General features: G+C 43.0%; 1 protein-coding gene across 1 annotated transcript in view; it reads right to left on the reverse strand.

Annotated features, from left to right (window-relative positions):
- Window positions 1-25,882, reverse strand: part of LOC110159509 (contactin-associated protein-like 5) — a 195,472-nt gene that overhangs the window by 6,930 nt on the left and 162,660 nt on the right. The window contains exons 16-21 of the mRNA XM_055150873.1: window positions 23,977-24,195; window positions 20,306-20,545; window positions 13,370-13,609; window positions 8,958-9,091; window positions 5,718-5,805; window positions 4,314-4,517 (exon numbers count right to left, since the gene is read on the reverse strand). Of these exons, the coding sequence (XP_055006848.1) occupies window positions 4,314-4,517; window positions 5,718-5,805; window positions 8,958-9,091; window positions 13,370-13,609; window positions 20,306-20,545; window positions 23,977-24,195 (1,125 nt within the window). The remainder of the gene's footprint in view (window positions 1-4,313; window positions 4,518-5,717; window positions 5,806-8,957; window positions 9,092-13,369; window positions 13,610-20,305; window positions 20,546-23,976; window positions 24,196-25,882) is intronic.

Raw genomic sequence — 25,882 nt, forward strand, 5'->3', positions numbered from 1 at the left:
GTCCAAGTTTATAACAATGATCTAGAAATTATTACTAGTGTTGTGTTTATTACTCACTGCATAAAAAATATTGAAAAAAAATTATAAAATTAAATATAAAAATATATTAGTAGTACAAAAGTCCATTCAATATTTTTTCTTGAGCCTTTACTGAACACCTTGAAGACTCTGAGGTTCCCCTGTGAAAGAAATGCTGTTTGCCCAACAAATGTTTGGCTCTTTTATTTACATTTACAATAAAAGTGCACTATACTCTACTTTTGAATTCATTAATTGGATTTGCGTATAACATGCTCGCTTGAACTCGAACGAATTTTTGCCCAGCCCTAACAAAAGCACAAAAACAGATCGCATCCCCCTGAGCCGGAACATTTGTCTGAGCAGAGCTGAGGTGCGGCGTCGAACAGCTGCTTTCTGATTTAATAAAAATAACATTTACTCTTGAAATGTGCTGTTCAGGACGGTCAGAGCTAAAACTGTGTCATTATTTATTCACTCAGCTCCTCTGACCAACACAACACATTTAAACAAGGCAAAGTGCATTAAGTGTGTGAAAGAGAATTTGTTTCATTAGATTTTGAATTTTAAATGCAGCTGAATTTCTCACTTTGAATTTAACTTTGAAAAAAAACATGTTTGAATTATTTTTATTCTGAATTTTAGTTGCAGAGATTTCAGGTGTTTAAAATTCAAAATAAAAATGTCACTGTTTAAATATTCAGCACAAATATTTTCAAGTCGTCAAATTCAACAGTCAGAATTCAGAGTGTAAAATTCACTGTGAAAAAAAAAAAATCACAGGAAAAATCCAAGATGCCAAAGTAGAAGAATCCGTGTATCATTTGTTAATTTGCTTTTCGAAATAAAACCAAAAATAAAATGAAAAAACAACTATTTTCTTCATTATTTGTCTCCAAAACCAAAAAAAAAAAAAAAAAAAAAAAAAAAAAAAAAAAGATTAGTTATTCTTTTTTTGTGTTTAAATGAATAATGGAAAAAAAAAAAAAAAAAGAAAATTACCATTTTCCCATTTCCCGTAACCAGGAACAGATTTAAACCAGGTCTAAACCAGTCTCAATCCTGTTCTGGACTTGGTCTCAGTCCTAAACCAGGACTAAATCAGGACTAAATCAGGACTAAACCAGGACTAAGCCAAGACTGAACCAGAACTGAACTAGGAGTGTCGGGATGGGCCCGGAGGTGCGCCCACGTAGACTGTCGGGTGATCGGGAAACCGGGACCAGACCGGGACTGGGACCGGGACTGAGACCTGGACTGAGACTGGTTTAGACCTGGTTTAGTCCTGGTTCAATTCTGATTTAGACCTGGTTTAGTCCTGGTTCAGTAATGTTTAAGTCCTGGTTTAGTCCTGTTTTAATCCTGGTTTAGTCTTGGTTTAGACCTGTTTAAGTCCTGGTTTAGTCCTGGTGTAGTCCTGGTTTAGTCCTGGTTCAGTCCTGGTTTAGTCCTGTTTTAGTCTTGGTTTAGACCTGTTTAAGTCCTGGTCTAGACCTGTTTTAGTCCTGGTTTAGTCCTGTTTTAGACCTGGTTTAGTCCTGGTTTAGAGCTGGTTTAGACCTGGTTTAGTCCTGGTTTAGAGCTGGTTTAGACCTGGTTTAGTCCTGGTTTAGAGCTGGTTTAGACCTAGTTTAGTCCTGTTTTCCATTATTCACTTAAACACAAAATCGAAAACTGAAAAAATGAATTGTTTGTTTTTTTTGTTTTTTTTTGTTAATAATAATAATAATGATGATTGATTTTTTTTTTTTTTTTTTTTTGGGGACACAAATAATGAAGGTTTTATTTTATTTTTTCTCATTTTTGGTTTTATTCTGAAAAACGAATGAACGAATGATACAGATTCCGAAGCAATTGACCCAAAGTGATCCGATCTAATGTAGTAACCAAGCAGAAAATGTTGCAGTGAAGCGATCTGATTGGTCAGAATTATCCTCATCAAAAATAAACTCCACCCACAGATGTGAACAGCCAATAGGAAACAACCTCTGTTCTCCTCACTCATGATCGATTGCTTCTGCCTTGGCATCTCGGATTTTTGTTTTGAAATTTTTTATCGCTGTTGAATTTGAGCGCTTGAAAATATATGGCGTGATTTTTTTTTATTATTATTTAGAAATTGCAACATATTGAAAAAGTAAACTTAAAATTTCCGCACCTAAAAATTCTAAATAAAAATATTTTTTTTTTTTTTTTCAGATTAAAAAACTAAAAAAAAAAAAAAACTAAAAAAAAAAAATAAAAAAAAAAGGAGTAATTTAGCAGTATTTAAAATTAAAAATCTGATGGAACAAATAAAAGTGTCAGAATCTTTTCCCGTATGTTTATTCGTGGGGTTTTTATGGAGATGAAAATAAAACCGTTGCCATAGTAATTAAAAGTTCAGTACAAAATATTGACACTTGTGGATGGTGAAAGTCTTAAAATTATGGTGTAAATAAGAAGCTGAAGTTCGTTTGTTATGAGGTCAGAGTAAAAACAGCTGCAGCTTTGCCCTGAGTTTGACCTGAAAGTTTCGTGTATACTTAAAGTTTACCCCTTAGGCTTTTAATGGAACAGTGAGTTTTACTCTGCACATTTTGCACAGTTTTTCCCTCAGTTTGGTTCTGCAGGTTTGTCTGAACACAGATATTTTTACCCAGCAGGTCGTACAATTAGAGAAGTCAGAGCTCCTCAGCTGGACCTGCAGCACGATTTGTACTGCAAATATTTCTTCAGTTTTTGACCCTGTGGTTATGATTATATACTGGATATTTTCCCTGAGTTTTACTTCGCAGGTTGTGGTTGTACTGTAAGTTTTTACTTGAGCTGTGGGTCTATGATAAAAACAATAAGACTAAATTCAGACTGCAGCCTGAAGTGACCCAAATCCGATTTTTTGGCCTCTTTGGCTACGTTCAGACTGCAGGGCTTAATGCTCAATTCAGATTTTTTTGTGAAATCCGATGTTTTTTCGAGGTCGTTCACATTTCCAATTAAGTGTGACTTGTATGTGACTCCAGTGTGAACATTAAACGTCCCAAAAGTGTCCCACATGTGACACTGGAGACACGACGACGTCAACCGCAGTGAGCGTCTCTGTGTTTACAGAAGTTGTCCAAACATGGACGCAGCATCGAGCACCTGGAGATTTTAAAGTTCCTCTCGTACCGGAGCCGGAGTAGTTGAAGTAGTACAGTAAATATTCCCTGAGTTTGACCCTGCAGGTTGTCGGAGTAGTACAGTAAATATTCCCTGAGTTTGACACCTGCAGGTTGTAGGAGTAGTACAGTAAATATTCCCTGAGTTTGACCCTGCAGGTTGTCGGAGTAGTACAGTAAATATTCCCTGAGTTTGACCCTGCAGGTTGTCGGAGTAGTACAGTAAATATTCCCTGAGTTTGACCCTGCAGGTTGTCGGAGTAGTACAGTAAATATTCCCTGAGTTTGACCCTGCAGGTTGTCGGAGTAGTACAGTAAATATTCCCTGAGTTTGACCCTGCAGGTTGTCGGAGTAGTACAGTAAATATTCCCTGAGTTTGACCCTGCAGGTTGTCGGAGTAGTACAATAAATATTCCCTGAGTTTGACCCTGCAGGTTGTCGGAGTAGTACTGTAAATATTCCCTGAGTTTGACCCTGCAGGTTGTTGAAGTTGTCAGAGTAGTACAGTAAATATTCCCTGAGTTTGACCCTGCAGGTTGTCGGAGTAGTACAGTAAATATTCCCTGAGTTTGACCCTGCAGGTTGTCGGAGTACACACTAGTTGGAGTACTACAGTAATATTCCCAGAGTTTGACCCTGCAGGTTGTTGAAGTACACAGTAGTTGGAGTAGTACAATAAATATTCCCTGAGTTTGACCCTGCAGGTTGTTGGAGTAGTACTGTAAATATTCCCTGAGTTTGACCCTGCAGGTTGTTAGAGTACACAGTAGTTGAAGTAGTACAGTAAATATTCCCAGAGTTTGACCCTGCAGGTTGTTGGAGTAGTACTGTAATATATTCCCTGAGTTTGACCCTGCAGGTTGTTAGAGCACACAGTAGTTGAAGTAGTACAGTAAATATTCCCTGAGTTTGACCCTGCAGGTTGTCGGAGTAGTACAGTAAATATTCCCTGAGTTCTGACCCTGCAGGTTGTTGGTGTAGTACAGTAAATATTCCCTGAGTTTGACCCTGCAGGTTACGGTTAATTTCCCCTTTAAGATGTGGTTGTACAGTGAGAGATTTTCCTGAGATTTATTCTGCAGGTTGTGGTTGCAGAGTAATATTTTTCCCTGAGTTTGGTCCTGCAGGCTGTGTTCACAGAGTAACAGTTTTACCCAGCAGGTTGTGCGATGAGAGCGTGTCCGCCAGAGCTCCGCAGTTGGACTGGACCACGGGGCCCCTGATGGTGACCAGGGAGCTGCCTCGGTTCAGGAGCGCCGCCTTCAGAGGGGCCACGTGGTTGAACTGGACCGAGGAGAGGCAGCCCACAAAACCCCGCGCCCCGGCCTGCACCACCTCCTCCGGGAAGCCCTCCGTCCCTGGAAGAACACACCAGGAGACCGTGTGTGAGGGAAAAGAAGCAGTTCACAAGCAGCAAAACGATGGATTTTATTTTTATTTTTTGCTCATAACCACCACATCTAGTCCCACTTTTACTCATTTATTTATTTTCTGATCTCTGTCGTAATGTATTTTCCTCTTCACAAACAGACCTGGAGTTGTGTTTTGTTTCATTCACACAAATTCATGTTTCATTCATTTTTCAAAATAAAACCAAAAATAAGAAATGAAAAAACAACAATTTTCGTCATTATTTGTCTCTAAAACCAAAATGAAAAAATGGATAATGATTTGTTTTTTCATTTTTCGGTAACAACCGTTTCCCGTTTCTGTGACTTAAACTGTGATGCCGGACTAAACCAGGACTAAACCGGGACTAAACCGGGACTAAACCGGGACTAAACCAGGACTAAACCAGGACTAAACCGGGACTAAACCAGGACTAAACCAGGTCCGGGACCAGACCAGAACCAAGACTAAACCAGGACTAAACCATGTCCGGGACCAGACCGGAACCAGACCAGGACCAGACCGGGACTGAGACCGGGACCAGACTGGATCCAGACCAGGACTGAGACCAGCCTGGATCCAGACTGGGACCAGACCGGGACTGAGACCGGGACCAGACCGGGACTGAGACCAGACTGGATCCAGACTGGGACCAGACCGGGACTGAGACCAGACTGGATCCAGACTGGGACCAGACCGGGACTGAGACCGGGACCAAACCGGGACTGAGAACAGGACTTAGACCGGGACCAGACCAGGACTGAGTCTGGGACCAGGACCAGGACCAGACTGTGATTGAGTCCAGGCCTGAGACCAGGACCAGACCGGGACAAGACCAGACTGGTTCGAGACTGGCACTGAGACCGGGACTGAGACTGGGACTGAAAAAGGTTTAGTCCTGGTTTAGTCCTGGTTCAGTCCAGCATCACGTAAACGGGAAACGTCCATTATCCGTTTTTTTTTTTTTTTTCCATTATTCACACTTTCAACACCAAAACTGAAAAAAAACCTAATCATTATCAGTTTTAATGTTCTTAATTTAGCTAAATGTTGTTTTTGTTTTTTTTTTCCAGTGTGTTTCTGTCGTTTTCACTCCTCATCTTTCATGTTCTCACTGGATTCTTTTACATTTATGTGCGTTACATTTCCACAGAGACGGAGACACTCACTCATGACCTTCCCCAGAGTCAGAGACCGGATCAGGACCAACTCCGAGTCCGACGACAAACGGTACTTCCTGTGCACGTCCTGGTCCAGCTGCACACACAAAGAGTACACAGTACACAGTACACGGTAAAGTACACAGTAAAGTACACAGTAAAGTACACAGTAAAGTACACAGTAAAGTACACAGTACACGTAAAGTACACAGTAAAGTACACAGTAAAGTACACAAGTACACGGTAAAGTACACAGTAAAGTACACAGTACACAGTAAAGTACACAGTAAAGTACACAGTAAAGTACACGGTAAAGTACACGGTAAAGTAAAGTACAGTAGAGTACACAGTAAAGTACACAGTACACAGTAAGTACACAGTAGAGTACACAGTAAAGTACACAGTAAAGTACACAGTAAAGTACACAGTAGAGTTCACAGTAAAGTACACAGTAAAGTACACAGTACACGGTAAAGTAGTACACAGTAGAGTATACAGTAAAGTACACAGTAAAGTACACAGTAAAGTACACAGTAAAGTACACAGTAGATTACACAGTAGTAAGTACACAGTAAAGTACACAGTAAAGTACACAGTAAAGTAGTACACAGTAAGTAGTACACAGTAAAGTACACAGTAGAGTACACAGTACACAGGTAAAGTACACAGTCAAGTACACACAGTAAAGTACACAGTAAAGTACACAGTACACAGTAAAGTACACAGTAGAGTACACAGTAAAGTACACAGTAAAGTACACAGTAAAGTACACAGTAAAGTACACAGTACACAGTAAAGTACACAGTAAAGTACACAGTAAAGTACACAGTACACAGAGTACACAGTAGAGTACACAGTAAAGTACACAGTAAAGTACACAGTAAGTAAGTACACAGTAAGTAACACAGTACACAGTATACACAGTAACACAGTAAGTACACAGTAAAGTACACAGTAAAGTAACAGTAGTACACAGTAAAGTACACAGTAAAGTACACGGTAAAGTACACAGTAAAGTACACAGTAAAGTACACAGTAAAGTAACACAGTAAGTACACACAGTAAAGTACACAGTACACAGTAACAGTAAAGTACACACGGTAAAGTACACGTACAAGTAAAGTACACAGTAAAGTACACAGTAAAGTACAGTACAGTACACAGTAAAGTACACAGTAAAGTACACAGTAAAGTACACAGTAAAGTACACAGTAAAGTACACAGTAAGTAAGTACAGTAAAGTACGTACACAGTACACAGTAGAGTCACAGTAGAGTACACAGTAAAGTACACAGTAGAGTACACAGTAAAGTACACAGTAAAGTACACGGTAAAGTACACAGTAGAGTTCACAGTAGTGTACACAGTAAAGTACACAGTAGAGTACACAGTAAACACATGTAAGTACACAGTAGAGTCACAGTAAAGTACACGGTAGTACACAGTAGTACACAGTACACAGTAAAGTACACGGTAGTACACAGTAGAGTACACAAGTACACAGTAAAGACACGGTACAGTAACAGTAAAGTACACAGTAAAGTACACAGTAGTAGTACACAGTAGAGTACACAGTAAAGTACACGGTAGAGTACACAGTAGAGTACACGTAAAGTACACAGGTAAGTACACAGTAGACACAGTAAGTAGGTTAAAGTACACAGTAAGCAGTAAGTACACAGGTAAAGTACACGGTAGAGTACACAGTAAAGTACACGGTAAGTACACAGTAGCGTTCACAGTAGAGTACATACAGTAAAGTACACGTCGTAGTACACAGTAAAGTACACAGTCTAGAGTTTCACAGTAAGTACACAGGTACACAGTACACAGTAACAGTAAGTACACAGTAAAGTAACGGTAAAGTACACAGAGTAACAGTACAAAGTACACGCAGTAAAGTTACAGAAAGTACAAGTACAAGTAAAGTACACGGTAAAGTAGTACACAGTAAAGTACAGTAAAGTACACAGTAGAGTTCACAGTAAAGTCACAGTAAAGTACACACAGTAGAGTACCAGGTTCACAGTAAAGTAACACAGAGTCACAGTAAAGTACACGAGTAAAGTAAAGTACACGGTAAAGTACACGTAAGACAGTAACACGGTAAAGTACACAGTAGAGTTCACAGTAGAGTACACAGTAAAAGTACACAAGTACAGTAACACTAAAGTAGTACAAGTAAGTACACAGTAGAGTTCACAGTAAAGTACACGGTAAAGTACACAGTAGAGTTCAGTAGAGTACACAGTAAAGTACACAGTAGAGTACACAGTAGAGTACACAGTAAAGTACACAGTAAAGTACACGGTAGAGTACACAGTAAAGTAAAGTACACAGTAGAGTACACAGTAAAGTACACAGTAAAGTACACAGTAGAGTACACAGTAGAGTACACGGTAGAGTATACAGTAGAGTACAGAGTAAAGTACACAGTAAAGTACACAGTAAAGTACAGTAGAGTACACAGTAGACACAGTAACACAGTAGTACACAGTACAGTAAAGTAAAGTACACAGTAAAGTAATGGTAAAGTACACAGTAGAGTACACAGTAAAGTACACAGTAGAGTACACAGTAGAGTACACAGTAGAGTACACAGTAGAGTACAGAGTACACAGTAAAGTACACAGTAAAGTACACAGTAAAGTACACAGTAGAGTACACAGTAAAGTACACAGTAAAGTACACAGTAAAGTACACGGTAGAGTACACAGTAAAGTACACGGTAAAGTACACAGTAAAGAGTACACAGTAAAGTACACAGTAGAGTACACGGTAAAGTACACAGTAGAGTACACGGTAGAGTATACAGTAGAGTACAGAGTAAAGTACACAGTAAAGTACACAGTAAAGTACACGGTAGAGTATACATTAGAGTACACAGTAAAGTACACAGGAAGAGTAGACTAAACAGTAGAGTACACAATAGAGTACACGGTAGAGTACAGAGTAGAGTACACGGTACAGTACATGGTAGAGTTCACGTAGAGTACACAGTAGAATACACAGAGTACACAATACAATACAGTAAAGTACACAGTAAAGTAAATTAAATTAGAGATACACTGATCCATCTTTTTCAATTCCCAGACCGACTCCAAAACAACAGCTTTAAGGATCTGCCAATACTCGATAAAAAACGATACTGAAAACAGCATTTATTTAATTAAAACTAAAATAAAATGGGACAAAACTAATCCCAATGATAAGTTTGATAAGTTTGATAAGTTTGGGGGGGGGTCTGACCTGTACGTAGAGGTCCCGTCCTTCTCTGTGCAGCCGTATCCTGTGCAGTCTCCCGTCGGACAGCGAACGCACCACGGGACTGAACACGTCCGGGGCTCTGTCGGACTGCAGCTGGTACCAGATCTGAAGACTGCCTGCGAGACAAAACCCAGGGAGGAAGAAGACGTGAACGTGAATGGGACTGTTTATGCACCGTTTCTTTTTCCTCGCTTCCTTCTCCTCGATTCCTTCTCCTCGATTCGGCAGGAAATGGGTGAGGAAGTCCCGCCCACAGAGGAGACAAAACGAGGAGAGAGGATCTGAACTCCTCACCGATCGATAAATCGGTTAGCTGAAACTATTGGCCGATACGGACACTTGCAGACATATCAACTATCGGCCAAAATTTAACCGATATTTCACGTGGACATGTTATACCTCGTTATAAAGCTTAGACTCTCTACATTAGGGTGACCAAACATCTGTTTTTCCCTGGACATGTCCGTATTTTGCGTCTTGTCCTGGGCGTCCGGGTTTCCAGTACCGTTCATTGGGGCATTAAATTGATCGGCTTTCGTAGCGTCCGTGACTCAGAAGGAGCGAGACACAAACAGTCGGTCAGTCTGCAACATACCGAAGCGTAAATGCGCATTTAACAACGACTTGTACAAGAAATTCTCAGTTTTCCGTCCCGGTCGTGTCAAGTGTGAGTCCATGTGCACAGGTTGTGAGGTGAGAGTTCAGTGTCCCTCGTTTATCGTGGGGGTTATGTTCTAAAAATAACCCGCGATAGTTGAAATCCACAAAGTATCAACTTTATATTTTACAATTATTCTATCTGTGTTAAGTCTGTAAAACCCCTCAGCACAAACTTTATACACTTTTCTCAGACAGGACAGGTGCAACCCTTTTTACTTCCTTCTTAAAGCTTATTTCTGTTGTCGTCCTTTTGTTATTTTCCTCCTTCTTCATGGAACAAACCCAAGATTCATTTATTCCGTAATGGAGCCCGACAGCGCAGAGTCCTGCACGGGTCCATTTTTAGAGACCTGCAGTACAACACCGCACCCGCCCGTTAACCCGAGATTATATCAAGGTTTTGCGCTGCCTACGCCACGGACTGAACCAGGACTGAACCAGGACTGAACCAGGACTGAACCAGGACTGAACCAGGAGTCAGTGTCGGGACGGGCCGGAGGTGACCGCAGGAGAAGAGACCGATGCAGAAGCTCCGCACCTCACAGAGTTAAACGCGGCAGTTGCCTGATCGCGCTTTACGGACAAACTGCTCGGCGTTTTCTCTCTTACGTCCAAGATTAGTCCTGGTTTAGACCTGGTTTAGTCCTGACCCACCCATGTGTTTTAAAAAAAAAAAAAAAACATGCAAAATTGACACAAAAAAAAATAAAAATAAATAAATCAGCGAGACCGCGAAAGGAAATATGGTCACCTTACTCTACATTCTGTTCATTTAACTCCAGTTTACAGACAGATAAATGTCCAAATATGTGGCTCTGCATCAGTATTTATCTGCGGAGTCATTTGTCTGTGTGTGTGACGCCGTACTGTCCCTGAACACACCACCAGAGTCATGTCACTCACATGTGCTTATTTACAAGATCCATGGCCGGTGATCAGGACCGAGACTGGGACCAAACCAGGACGGAGACCGGGAACAGACCGAGACCAGACCAGGACCAGACCAGAACTGAGACCAGGACCAGACTGGGACTGAGACCAGTTTAGTCCTGGTTTAGTCCTGTTTCAGTCCTGGTTTAGACCTGGTTTAGTCCTGGTTCAGTCCTGGTTTAGACCTGGTTTAGTCCTGGTTCAGTCCTGGTTTAAACCTGGTTTAGACCTAGTTCAGTCCTGGTTTAGACCTGGTTCAGTCCTGGTTCCTGGTTCAGTCCTGGTTTAAACCTGGTTCAGTCCTGGTTTAGTCCTGGTTCAGTCCTGGTTTAGACCTGGTTCAGTCCTGGTTTAGTCCTGGTTCAGTCCTGGTTTAAACCTGGTTTAGTCCTGGTTCAGTCCTGGTTTAGACCTGGTTCAGTCCTGGTTTAGTCCTGGTTCAGTCCTGGTTCAGTCCTGGTTTAGTCCTGGTTTAGTCCTGGTTCAGTCCTGGTTTAGTCCTGGTTCAGTCCTGCATCAAAGTTTAAGTCACAGAAACCGGAAACGTCGTTATTTTTTTTTTTTTGTTTTTTTTTCATTTTTAATTTAAACACAAAATCAAAAACTGAAAAAGCAAATCATTATCTGTTTTTAAAATTTTGGTTTTAGAGACAAATAATGAAGAAAATAGTTATTTTTTCATTTCTTATTTTTGATTTTATTTTGAAAAACAAACGAACAAATGATACACGAATTAAAAAACAAGACGCTCCAAAAACCCAAAATGTCTCTATGAAGTTCTGCAGATCTGAACAGGAAATGAGAGATTATTGTGTCTATTTTTACCTCCTTTTCGATCAATATTGTGATTTAAAACAAAAGCGTGATCTCCGTGTGACAGACCGAGTCAAGGTTTAAAACAAAATTAAAATTCTATATTCCCGCACGGAGGCAGAACTGAAGTGGGACATAATGCGATTTCTCCGGGTAAATTTGGCTTAGCTTCAGAAAATGATGAAATTACGTGAAAAATCGAGATGGTTTTGATAAACGAGAAGCACTCAGGTCCACGAGACGCCGCGGTCCGGTGAGAAACATTCACACGTGCAAGTTCACTTTTTTATTTAATCTAGGGAGACCAAACAGTCCATTTTTCCTAGGACATGTCCGTATTTTGCGTCATGTCCGGGGCGTCCGGGTTTTTTTTTTTAAAGTGATGCAAATGTCCGGGTTTTCATTACAGTTCAGTGTCTCTCAGTCTGTCTCTCTGCCCCTCCCTCTACCCCTCTCTGTCTCTCTCCTTCTGTCTCTCTCTATCTCTGTCTCTCTCTCTCTCTGTCTCTCTCTATCCTTCTGTCTCTCTCTCTCTGTCTCTCTCTATCTCTCTGTTTCTCTCTCTCTCTCTGCTCTCTCTTTCTCTCCTCTGTCTCTCTCTCTCTCTCTCCCTCTGTTTCTCTGTGTGTGTCTCTCTCTCTCTGTCTGGGTCTCTCTCTCTCTGTTTCTCTCTCCCCCCTCTCTCTCTCTTCCTCTGTTCCTCTGTGTGTCTCTCTCTCTCTCTGTCTGTCTCTCTACCCTCTCTCCCTCTGTTCCTCTGTGTGTGTGTCTCTCTCTCTCTTTTCTCTCTGTTTCTCTGTGTGTCTGTCTCTCTCTCTGTCTCCTTCTCTTTTCTCTGTGTGTGTGTCTCTCTCTCTCTCTTTTCTTCTGTTTCTCTGTGTGTGTCTCTCTCTCTGTCTCCTTCTCTTTTTCTCTGTGTGTGTCTCTCTCTCTCTCTGTCTCTCTTTCTCTATGTCTCTCTCTCTCTGTCTGTCTCCTACCCTCTCTCCCTCTGTTTCTCTGTGTGTCTCTCTCTCTCTGTCTCAGTCTCTTTCTCTTTTTTGGTCTCTCTCTCTCTCTCTGTTTCTCTCTCCCCCCTCCCTCTCTCTCCCTCTGTTTCTCTGTGTGTGTCTCTCTCTCTGTCTCCTTCTCTTTTTCTCTGTGTGTGTCTCTCTCTCTCTCTCTCTCTGTCTGTCTCCTACCCTCTCTCTCCCTCTGTTTCTCTGTGTGTGTCTCTCTCTCTCTGTTCTCTCTCTGTGTGTGTCTCTCTCTCTGTCTCCTTCTCTTTTTCTCTGTGTGTGTCTCTCTCTCTCTCTGTCTCTCTTTCTCTATGTCTCTCTCTCTCTGTCTGTCTCCTACCCTCTCTCTCCCTCTGTTTCTCTGTGTGTGTCTCTCTCTCTGTCTGGGTCTCTCTCTCTCTGTTTCTCTCTCCCCCCTCTCTCTCTCTCTGTTTCTCTCTCCCCCCTCTCTCTCTCTTCCTCTGTTCCTCTGTGTGTCTCTCTCTCTCTGTCTCGATCTCTTTCTCTTTCGGTCTCTCTCTCTCTCTCTCTGTCTCTCTCTATTTTTGTCTCTCTCTCTCTCCTCTGTTTCTCTGTGTGTCTCTCTCTCTGTCTTGATCTCTTTTCTCTTTTTTCGGTCTCTCTCTCTCTCTCTGTCTCTCTCTATTTTTGTCTCTCTCTCTCTCCTCTGTTTCTCTGTGTGTCTCTCTCTCTCTGTCTCGATCTCTTTCTCTTTCGGTCTCTCTCTCTCTCTCTGTCTCTCTCTATTTTTGTCTCTCTCTCTCTCTCTGTCTGTCTCCTACCCTCTCTCCCTCTGTTCCTCTGTGTGTCTCTCTCTCTCTGTCTCAGTCTCTTTCTCTTTTTTGGTCTCTCTCTCTCTCTCTCTGTTCTCTGTCTCTCTCCTCTCCTCTCTCTCTCTGTTTCTCTCCCCCCCCTCCCTCTCTCTCTCTGTTTCTCTCCCCCTTCTCTCCCTCCCTCCCTCTCTCTCTCTATCCCCTCTCCGTCTCTCCTCACCGTTGCGCGCGAGTATGACGGCGATGTACTGCTGGCTGAAGGTGCAGACGCTGAGCAGCATGGCGGGGCTGTGCGACGTGACGAAGCTGAAGGCCATGTCCTCCCTGGCCCGGCTGCCCTCGCGCTCTCGCTCTCTCTCCCTCCACACGCTCGCCTGGGAGCTCCGGTTCTGCATCACCGAGAACGGCTCCTGGAACGTGAACGTGACCGACGACTCGCGCTCGAAGGACACCGACACTTCTGCGAGGAGAGAGACAGAGAGACACAAGAGACAGAGAGACACAGACAGAGAGACAAGAAGACAGACGAGGAGACAGAGAGAAACAAGGAGACAGAGAGAGACAGAGAGACACAAGGGGACAGAGAGACACAGACAGAGAGACAAGAAGACAGACGAGGAGACAGAGAAACAAGGAGACAGAGAGAGACAGAGAAACAGAAAGACAAAGAGACAGAGAGACACAAGGAGATAGAGAGACACAGACAGAGAGACAAGAAGACAGACGAGGAGACAGAGAGAAACAAAGAGACAGAGGGAGACAGAGAAACAGAAAGACAAAGAGACAGAGACAAGGAGGCAAAGAGACAGAGAGAAAAAGAGACAGAGAGAGAAAGAGACAGAGAGAAACAAGGAGACAGAGGGAGACAGAGAAACAGAAAGACAAAGAGACAGAGAGACAACGAGATAGAGAGACAGAGGCAGACAGAGAGAAAAATAGACAGAGAGACAAGGAGACAGAGAGAGAGAGGGAGACAGAGAGAAAGAGACAAGGAGGCAAAGAGACAGAGAGAAAAAGAGACGGAGAGACAAAGAGACAGAGCGACAAAGAGACAGAGAGACAAAGAGACAGAGAGAGAAAGAGACAGAGGGAAAAAGAGACAGAGGGAGAAAGAGACAGAGCGACAAGGAGACAGAGAGACAAGGAGACAGAGAGACAAGGAGACAGAGAGAGAAAGAGATAGAGAGACAAGGAGGCAAAGAGACAGAGAGAAAAAGAGACGGAGAGACAAAGAGACAGAGAGAAACAAGGAGATAGAGAGACAGAGGCAGACAGAGAGAAAAATAGACAGAGAGACAAGGAGACAGAGAGAGAAAGAGATAGGGAGAGAAAGAGACAGAGAGACAAGGAGGCAAAGAGACAAGAGAGAAAAAGAGACGGAGAGACAAAGAGACAGAGAGACAAAGAGACAGAGAGAGAAAGAGACAGAGAGAGAAAGAGACAGAGAGAAGACAGAGAGAGAAAGAGACAGAGAGACAAAGAGACAGAGAGAGAAGAGACAGAGAGAGAAAGAGACAGAGAGAGAAAGAGACAGAGAGACAAAGAGACAGAGAGACAAAGAGACAGAGAGAGAAAGAGAGACAGAGAGAGAGAGAGACAGAGAGACAAAGAGACAGAGAGACAAAGAGAAGAGACAGAGAGACAAGAGAGAAAGAGAGACAGAGAGACAAAGAGACAGAGAGACAGAGAGAGAGAGAGAGAGACAGAGAGACAAAGAGACAGAGAGAGAAAAGAGAGACAGAGAGACAAAGAGACAGAGAGACAGAGAGAGACAGAGAGACAAAGAGACAGAGAGAGAGAAGAGAGACAAGAGAGAGAAGAGAAGAGAGACAAGAGAGACAAAGAGACAGAGAGACAAAGAGACAGAGAGAGAAAGAGACAGTGAGAGAAAGAGACAGAGAGAGAAAGAGACAGAGAGAGAGACAGAGAGAGAAAGAGACAGAGAGAGAAAGAGACAGTGAGAGAAAGAGACAGAGAGACAAGGAGGCAAAGAGAAACAGAGACAGACAGAGAGTCACAGAGACAGAGAGAGAGAGAGACAAAGAGAGACAGAGAAACAGAGAGACAAGAAGACAGAGAGAGAAAGGGACAGAGACAAGGAGACAGAGCAACAGAGAGACAAGAAGACAAAAAACAAACAGAGAAACAAAGAGAAAAAGATTCAGAGAGACAAAGAGACACAGAGAAACAGAGAGACACAGAGACAGAGAAAAAAAAGAGACAGAGAGACAAGGAGACAGCGAGAGAGACAAAGAGAGAGAGACAGAGAGACAAGGAGAAAGGTTTAATGCCATACTGTGAAACATTCCAGACAAATCTATAACATCTTCATGAAGAAAAGCATTTGACGACGGACGCTCCACTGGAAAAGTTACCGTATTTTTTGGACTATAAGCGGCACTTTTTTGGGGGGAAATTTATTTGATAAAATGAGAGACCAGGAACCAACATTTCCTGTGTAAAGTCAAGTTGTAGTAAAAACAATAGAAGAGAACAACAGACTGTTAACGTCACATATGAACAGTTCTTCAGATAAACTATAACATAAACAACAGAACAGAACAAGTTTAACCAAACTCTCCATCTCACTCCAAATCACTAAATCCATTCAATTCTTCATCCTCGGTGTCACTTCTGAACAACTCCTCGACCTCCGGAGGTAAACGGACTCAGCGTCAGTTCCAGTTAGAATTATTCGGGTCTTTCTGAATCCCGACAGGATGGTTTCGGTGTGTTAGGCGTGTTCTATCAAAAATGACTAGACTCAATCAATTTAAAGGTTGTATGGAGGATTTTTTTGTTTTGTTTCAAATTGTCAGTGAAAGATTAAAACACCGTTGCAGAGACGCAGCAGCTTTGTAATTATGATGACCAAAAAAAAAAAACAAAAATCTATCAACTGTGGACGTGTTGAGGCCAGATAAACATCAGCCAATAGAAAACGAGGCTCCCTCATTTTCTATTGGCTGTTAGGTTGTCAATCAAACTCCCTAGTGTAACTGACTCGCATTTCGCACAAAGTTTGTCGCGACGGCGGACGAGAATCTACGACCGGTTCGCCGCAAAAGAAAGTCCGTTTTTGAGGTCGCTGAAAGAAGAAGAGAAGAGGAAAAGGAGCGAAGACAAACTGAGGTGATTCTTGGAGATCTCGTCCAGCGATGGCGCGACCGAAGCAGACGAAGCGTCTAAAAACTGACGCGTCGGTCGCTGAATTACTTCTAGACAGGAAACTTCAACAGTAATTCTGAATGCGCACAAGGACTGTCGCTGTATTTCTCTTCCCTTAAAAAAATCCTCTATACAACCTTTAAATTACAAAAATGTATTCCCCTGACAATACAATTCTAATACAGAGCTCTGGGTCAGATCGTTGCTTACATCAGGCATCTGACCCCGTGCCTGTTCCTCAACCCACTTTATAAAACACAGTATGAATATGCAAATAATATGTTGAGCAGGTTCCCGCCTTGAATCGTCGCCTTGAAGTGTCAGCATTTCTTCTTTGGGGGAAGTGACAACCTCCTCCAAACCACTGTAAACTAGAAAAGCAGTCAGAGAGCGCAGACCTCCGCCAAGGACCACCCCCATTTTTTATATAAATTGCGATAAAATCAGTCTTCTGGATCAGATCCGGATCAGCCTTTGGAATATGAAAGAGGATCCCATTGTCCATCCCTGAGTCAAATTTCATGGGGTTTGGTCAATAATTAACCGAGATATTGAGAAACTAAATTTTTGGCCCCATTTACCACAATGTTAACTAAAATTTCAAAGTGATCCAGAATCCAGGATTTCTTCCGGATCACCCCCAAAATGAAATCAGTTCTTCCTTTTCACATTTCCAACAAATCCTGAAAATTTCATCAAAATCGGTCCATAACTTTTTGAGTTATGTTGCTAACAGACAAACAAACAAACAAACAAACAAACAGACAAACAGACAAACGCCGGCAAAAACATAACCTCCTTGGCGGAGGTAATCACGCCAAGTCTGTTTAGATAAGCCAGCTGGTTATCTCCACAGTCCCAGTTCTGCAAAGGAATTTGCTCAGAAGCACATAGGTCACACATTATGTAGGAAACACAATGGTACTATTCAACAAATAAGATCTCAGTGTTTAAGCCTCAACTCAATGTGGTGGGGCAAGTAAACATTTGCAATTAAACAATATTCAAACCACCACTTGATACGGCCTTCAGGTGTCACTGAAGTCCAGGCTTTGTCCATCCAGACCGTCAGTGACTTTTTTGAGGATTGTGACGACACAGACAGAGACCCTGCACAGTTTTAGATTCTGACCAGACTCGTTTTAAATCTCCACGCATTTCTGCCGTGTGTTTACGTTAACATAGTTTAACTGTGTGGGAATCACTGAGGCTGTGAAATTACCGTATTTTTTGGACGATAAATGACACGTTTTTTCACGGTTTGGGTGTTTCCTGTGACTTATTCTCCGCTGCGACACTGAGAAGACTGAACACAAATGCCCCCAGAAACAAAATCAGATTTTGCAGATTACAAACTGCAAGTCGTGAAATCTGCAGCTGAAAACGAAAATCGAGCAGCAGAAAGAAAGTTTGGAGTGAGAGAGAAACTTGTGACACCGGGACTTCAGTGACATGAATTATTCGTGTCTTTCTGAATCCCGACAGGATGGTTTCAGTGTCACTGAAGTCCAGACTTTGTCCATCCATCCAGTGACTTCAGGAAAGTTTCATGGTTCATCCTCCCGGTGTCACAAGTTTCTCTCTCACTCCAAACTTTCTTTCTGCTGCTCGATTAACGTTTTCAGCTGCAGATTTCACGACTTGCAGCTTGTAATTCTTGTCTTGTCTTCTCAGTCTTTGCCTTTATAAGTTTGTTTAAATGTTTAATTGTTGAGTGGTGCAGACATAACGGTGCGATCGACTGACATGATACAGACAGGACAGAGGCTCTTTCTGCAGGAGACATGCGCAGTAGAGCCAAGTGACAGTGGTACAGGAGGAACAGGAGCAGCAGATACTCACACACAAGACTAGAACCTCTCCACTCTTCACCAAAAACATTTTAATATAGAAGTCGCACCGGAGAATAAGGCTGCGTTCAGACTGCAGCCTGAAGTGACCCAAATCCGATTTTTTGGCCCCTGTGTTCCTGTATCTGATCTTTTAATGACAGTCTGAACGAAACAGATCCGATTTTTTCAAATGTGACCCAGGACACTTGGATATGTGCTCCTGAAACTGATACATATCTGATCTTTTGACATGTGACTTCAGTGTGAACGGCCAAAGTGCATTCATCCACCTACACGTTATCAACAAGACACAAACGTCACTATTCTGCGCTGAAGTAGGTGAAAATTGTTAATGAACTCCGTGTCACTGAAGTGAAGCACATCACCACTCACCACTCTTGGCTCCGTCTCCACATCCACACGTTCCTTTTCAACGGACTGAACCACAAAACACACACGACCAAAAACCTCGTCCTTCTCCTTCTCAATCTCCTCCTTAAAACAAGTAAGTTGTTCATGTTCTGGCTCCGGTACGAGAGGAACTTTAAAATCTCCAGGTGCTCGATGCTGCGTCCATGTTTGGACAACTTCTGTAAACACAGAGACGCTCGCTGCGGTTGACGTCGTCGTGTCTCCAGTGTCACATGTGGGACACTTTTGGGACCGTTTAATGTTCACACTGGAGTCACATACAAGTCGCATTTAATTGGAAATGTGAACGACCTCGAAAAAACATCGGATTTCACAAAAAAATCGGAATTGAGCCTTAAGCCGTGCAGTCTGAACGTAGACTTAGCAATTTTTCACTTTGCCATTTATTAAAAAAAGCAAAAGAACGCAAAGTGATCGATTTGATTTATTATTCTGTATCATATTTTAAAGTACAACTTGATCTCGCAGTCACTTTGGGAACCCATTTACCCATCGATGATACAGAAGACGGGACGGGAGAGCGATAATAAAACAAACATTTAAGAGAAAGAGAGAGAAAAGCCGGAAAAGAAAGACAGAAGAGATACTCGAGGGAAAGGTTCTAAGCGTGGTAACTGTGCCACTACAGCGTGCCAACCGTGCCAGCTGACGGGACGAGCGGATGGATAGAAGAGAGAGGAACAGAGAGGAGAGAGAAAGACACAGAGAGAGACACAGAGGAGAGAGGGTCCCCTGTAGACTTGGTGATTTATGAGTCATATTGGGCACACTATAGGACAGGACTTATTTTTAATCCGCTCATTTATCTGTCACCGCACCGCTGGACCTGTCGCCGGAGTCACCTGCAGCTATAGGGGCTCCTGCAGCACCAGCACAGAGCGTCTCATACTCCGTCAAAGTGAGACGAGGAGAGACGGACAGAGTTTGAGCGCGGACCGTGGACCGTGGACCGTGGACCGAACCCGACCCGCTTCGCCCACACAGACCGGCTCCACCCGAGAGCTCCGCCTCATGGACACAGGTATCTGAGCTCTGTGCTTCTTATCGCAGACGTGAGCCCGAAATTAGGCCACTTCTGCTCCCTCGTTTGATAAATATAATAGGCTCTGCTGTTTATAATCATAAAAAGGTAAAACTTATTACAGACTCAACATTTTGTAAATACTGTGCACCATAGTTAGGATTACACTATTAAAAAATAAATGACAGCACCTTTATTTTGTTTAGTTCATGTTTAAACGGACAGAAAAATGTCTTCCTTCAGCGTAAATTGTCTTTGCATTTTAGGATACAATATTCTGAGACCTGCTGTGGCCTGAACAACACTTTTATTTATTCATTTGAAGCAAACTGCAGGCACTTGTAATAAAGGGAATACAGCTTTGTGCTTCAACGTTCTGTCGTCAAATAATGAAACAACTCCTAAAAGTTTAACTAAAAGTTAAGGAGTGGAGCTGATGGACGAGAAAATAAAATAAATTGAGTAAGAAAAAAGGGGAAAAGGTGAGTTAGTTGTAAGTAAACATGTTGTCATCAGTGAGATGAAGCTGCTGCTGCCGCACATCAGGGGCCACAACTAAAAACTTGCTCTGACAAAGACTTTTCAGATGGACAGATGGACAATTTAACCACTAATATAAAAACATTGCAAGTGAACAGGCTGAAGGACGTGAGCACATTTCTCATCACAAACGGCACAGGGACGTGTCCAGACGTGTCCTGACCTTCTTTGCAGCTGGGGCCTCCGTACGCCGACTGGGAGCAGTCGCAGGCGAAGCCGCTGCTCTTCTCGATGCAGCGTCCGCGGTTGTGGCACAGGCTGCTGGAGCCGCTGCAGTAACCAGGGCAACCGGGGCTCACACCGGGGGCGAGCTTAGCACGTTCCTCCAGGTCAAAGGTCACACCGTTAATGACCAGAGTCCGGATGCAGCCCAGGAAGCCCCTCTGCCGGGAGGACGTCCCACCTGAACAAGACACAGGACTTACAATCACATATTTGACTCAGACTTTAATGTCGACCTCACAAGTGTCAGAGCCAAAGTTTTGTCAAGTGATGTTACTCACAAGAGGAAAAAAAGTGAATAAACTCTGCTCCAAGCACCACTGCGCCACACAAACCTTATAATAAATCATAATAAACAGGGGCTGTGGACAGACACAGATGTTGTGCAACCTCCTTTTTCTTGTTTCTCTCGCTGCTCTGACAGAGGAGCACATATCACAGGCTCACGATTAGTTAAAGAGGAATTTCCTGCCACTGGTTCAATTTCCTCTGCTCCAGCGTTAGTGCCTCAGCACATGTAAACAAACAGATACAGGATAACATCATCAGGCCACGGCTCAGTTCATTTGTGCAAATGTGAGCGAGGCCCAAAGCCTGAGCACTGCTCCAGTGTGAGTGTGCACTTCTACAGCCCGATCATGCCCCCAGTCTAAACTCTCACACTAGTCTGGAGTGGAGCACAAGTACATACAGAGTATAGTGACGGCATCTGAACCTGTGACCTCTGTGGCATTTAAAATCACTGCCCGTGTGGGTAAAGTCTGTAATCTCTGTCTCACTACAGGCAGCACAGAGGAATGTAAGATTATATATGTGTACAATAAAACAGCTCCTGAGCCCTGTGATGCAAGTCCACACCAGCAGAGGCACCAGGACCATAGACGTTTGGATGGGCTGTGTAAGAACTGACTGAGTTTGTGTTTCGAACACTCTGCACGTACGCCCCTGTAAGCCCGCGCACAAACACACGTCAACCTTTATACTTTCCTCTGTTCATTACGCAGCAGATCAGTGTCTATCTCATGCTGACCCACTGACCGCTGCTCTCCCCTGGTCACACCTGCTCCTGTCTGTCCACTTCTACACCTCTCACCTGAGGTACAAGTGTCCACCGCTGCTACTGCTGCTGACCGCTCACATTCTCGTCTCACAAGTGTCCACTGCATTTTGTCCCACACAGGTGCAAATCTCGCGGATTATGGAATATGTTTATTGTCATATAAATGTGAATGTGAATCTGATTCTACCACTTTGTGCACAGACATGGATTAAACCATGAACACATGTAGAGGGTGACTGAACGACCTGTGTTTGCTCAGCATAAGTGACTGATGTGAGCCACGAGCACAGAGCAGGATGCACAGGTGTCTGTACAGAGCAGTGCTCATGTGCCCGAACTGATCCCTGTCAGAGTCCAGTGTTCTATGTTTCTGATGGTCGTATGGATGCAGTGATATTCTATATAATATCTAATTGTTTAATACTGGTCTCACAATTTGATTCACATGTTCGTTCGATACACGTGTCGATATGCTCGTGTCCCTCCTCACGCTCTGTGTCATTTATTTTGGTCCAAAAGGGAAAGTTATCGCAGCGTCCTTCTCAGACGCAGCAGAAAACTGCTCCACAGGGACTTAAAGCTGAAATATTCTAACAGATGTGGATTTGATCTTTCAGGTACTTTTTATTTTACGTTGATAGACTCAGGAATGACAAAGATATTCACTTTTAAATACTTTAGAATCACTTTTGGCTTTACATCAGCTTTAATCAACACACAGGCGTGTGAACGCAGTGAGGCTCAGGAGGAAAAGAAATCATCAAATCATCATCAAAGGAGGAAAAGTGTGATAGTGTAGCTCCCCGACCGCTCTATATTAAGAGTAGACTGGTACATTATAAAATATAAAACAGCCTGTGAAAGCTCGGTTCATATTTTCACTGAATAAAAATACTGAGCTGTAAATCACTGAACCAAATGAACCAAATGAACTAAACACTTCACATATAAACTCCAGCGGTTCAGTACTTCTACTGTACTGTACTGTACTGTACTGTGTGTACTGTACTGTACTGTACTGTACTGTACTGTGTGTACTGTACTGTACTGTACTGTGTACTACTGTACTGTACTGTGTGTACTGTACTGTACTACTGTACTGTACTGTACTGTGTGTACTGTACTGTACTGTGTGTACTGTACTGTACTGTACTGTACTGTACTGTGTGTACTGTGTGTACTGTGTGTAATGTATGTAATATTTCATTAACATCATAGTGTTATTATATTGGTAACACTTTATAATAACTACACCTTATTTAGCCTTAATAAAGCATGAACAAAGACTTAATTAATAATGATTCACGCTTAGTAACTACTTAATTACTACCTGAATTAGCTCTTAACTTGCACTTAATTCGCCTGTGCTGTAAATAGTAACTCAATAATTCTTAATTACTCATGAACTAACCATTTGCATGTTTACAAATGCATATTTAAGTTCACATTTGAGCGTTTATTAATGATTAGTAAGTTATGAGAGAATGATTTACTAATAATGCAATGATCATGCAGGCAGCTGTTATCTGTTAGTTAAGTCTTTCTGAGAGATTTTCTGAAGTGAAGATTAATTATGTTTATTAAGCATTTGTTAAGGTTGGTCAAATTCCAGAGAAAAAATAATGCATTAGTAATAATAATGTTATTAGTAAATCATTCTCTCATGACTAAACCAGAAGTAAAACCAAGTTTAAACCAGGACTAAACCAGAACTAAAACCAGGTCTAAAGCAGGACTAAACCAGGTCTAAACCCGGACTAAAACCAGGTCTAAACTAGATCTAAACCAGGACTAAACCAGAAGTAAAACCAGGTCTAAAGCAGGACTAAAACCAGGTCTAAACTAGATCTAAACCAGGTCTAAACCAGGTCTAAACCAGGATTAAACCAGGACTAAAACCAGGTCTAAACCAGGACTAATCTAGAACTAAAACCAGGTCTAAACTAGATCTAAACCAGGAAAACCAGGACTAAACACAATAAAACCAGGTCTAAACAGGACTAAACCAGGTCTAAACAGATCTAAACCAGGTCTAAACCAGGTCTAAACCAGGATTAAACCAGGACTAAACCAGGTCTAAACCAGGACTAATCTAGAACTAAAACCAGGTCTAAACTAGATCTAAACCAGGTCTAAACCAGGACTAAAACCAGGTCTAAACCAGGACTAAACCAGGACTAAACCAGGTCTAAACCATTACTAAAACCAGGTCTAAACCAGGACTAAACCAGGTCTAAACAGGATTTAACAGGACTAAACCGGGCCACGTGGACCGTGTCTCCTCTTCTTCTATCAATAATATTGTTAATTTGGTTCAGTAAAGTCTGGGCTTTTTATTTTCTTTTAGCAGACAAAACAGAACATCTTATGTTACGATCCTCGTCTTTGCTACTTTACAGTAAATCAAGTAATCCAAAGTATTCAGATTACATTACTCACTGTAAGTAATTTAATGGATTACGTTACAAACTACATTTTGGTGTATGTAATCTGTAATCTGTAGGGGATTACATTTTAAAAGTCACCTTCCCAACACTGTTTTTGCGTCTTACCCACAAAGAGCTGGCTGGTGAGCCGGAGCCGCGTGTGTCCGTCGGCGGGCGCCTGCAGGAAGCGCAGGGGCAGCTGGTCGACCTGCAGCAGAGCCTCCTTCACGCTCCTCTCGGCTCGGACGTGGTGCCACTGCCGGTCGTTCAGGGGCAGGTGGGACTTCACCGTGAGCACCATGGGACCGTTCCCCACGTCGAAGGAGAAGGTGATCACCGACGGAGCTGCAGAGACACAACGAAGAGTCAGAGAACAGACGCTACAGGGTTTAATTCCACTTTATTTAGTATTTTTTAGTACAGGGGCGCCCACACTTTTTCAGTCTTTTTTCCTTGCCGCTCTCCTGGGGCGGGTCAATCAGAACCAAAAAGGTATTTTCTCACCTGGCGAGAATTTATCTGAAAATAAAGGAGGATTAAAACATGAAACTTCAGTGGAGCACTTCCTGTATCACCACATGACATCACAAGGTGGAACAGAACAACTCCAGGTCTGTTTGTGACGAGGAAACAACATCATAACATCGATCAGAAAGTAGCGTAACTGTCGTCCAGGTGTTTCTCTGGTCTCTGGTCCCTGGTCCTTGTCTCTGGTCTCTGGTCTCTGGTCTCTGGTCCCTGCGCTTTGGTCCTTGCGCTCTAGTCTCTAGGTCTCTGGTCTCTGGTCCCTGCGCTCTGGCCTCTGGTCTCTGGTCCCTGGTCCTAGTCTCTGGTCCCTGCGCTCTGGCCTCTGGTCCCTGATCTCTGGTCTCTGGTCTTTGCTCTCTAGTCTCTGGTCCCCGGTCTCTAGTCTCTGGTCTTTGGTCCCTGGTCTCTGGTCTCTAGTCTCTAGTCTCTAGTCTCTGGTCTCTGGTCTCTGGTTTCTGGTCCCTGGTCTCTGGTCTCTGGTCTCTGGTCTCTCTCTAGTCTCTGGTCTCTGGTCTCTGGTCTCTGGTCTCTAGTCTCTGGTCTCTGGTCTGACTCGGTGTTGTACAGGAGCAGTGCTGTGGTGTTGTGTATGTTGTGTATGTTGTGTGTGTTGTGTGTGTCGTGTGTGTGTGTGTGTTGTGTGTGTGTGTGTCGTGTGTGTGTGTGTGTGTGTGTGTCGTGTGTGTGTGTGTGTGTGTGTCGTGTGTGTGTCGTGTGTGTGTGTGTGTGTGTGTCGTGTGTGTGTGTGTGTCGTGTGTGTGTGTGTCGTGTGTGTGTGTGTGTGTGTGTGTGTGTGTCGTGTGTGTGTGTGTGTGTGTGTGTGTGTGTGTGTGTGTGGGGACTGCAGTGTTTGAACTCTTCCTGCTTTGGGGCCGGCAGCTGATGTAACCTGATCTGAGGCTGCAGAGGAGCCGTCGAGCGCTGGATTTATGAGGCGTTCACTGACACATCGTCGATATCTCCCCGGGTCCCACAGGCTGCGGCTAAACACCACAAAAGAGCAGATCAGACCAGAAGAGCCCGACCGTCTCTGCGCTCCGACCTGCTCACACGACTCGGATTAAACCGGGAACGTGATGTGCAGGATCCTTCAACGTTTTCCATTATTTAAGGTTTTTATCAATAACGTTTTGGACAATTTATCACTGAGATTTCATATTTTACAGAGCACGTTTGTGTACAGAAATGCAGCAGGACACTCTACAGCCTCCCGTGTGTGAGTTAGTGTGGAGGAAATTAAACTGGGCTGCAAAATTTGGTCAATTCCCGTCCAAACCTGCCGATACTGAGCGAGGCATTGTATAAAATAGAATTATCTCCACAGGAGGTCTCCACAGGTTTGTCTAATCTGATTCATCAGAGGTTTATACGAAGTGACCTCACAGCGTTAGGATTCGTTCGCTCGACGGTAGGTGGTACTTTTTTTTATTTAACCAGTCGTTGCTGTTTGGTCATGATGTATGTAATGCTACAAATCCCGTAGGAAGAAGGACAATAACGTCTT

Source organism: Boleophthalmus pectinirostris, unplaced genomic scaffold, assembly GCF_026225935.1.
Source record: "Boleophthalmus pectinirostris isolate CB_2022bp ecotype Guang Dong unplaced genomic scaffold, ASM2622593v1 HiC_scaffold_1, whole genome shotgun sequence".
NCBI lineage: Eukaryota > Metazoa > Chordata > Actinopteri > Gobiiformes > Gobiidae > Boleophthalmus > Boleophthalmus pectinirostris.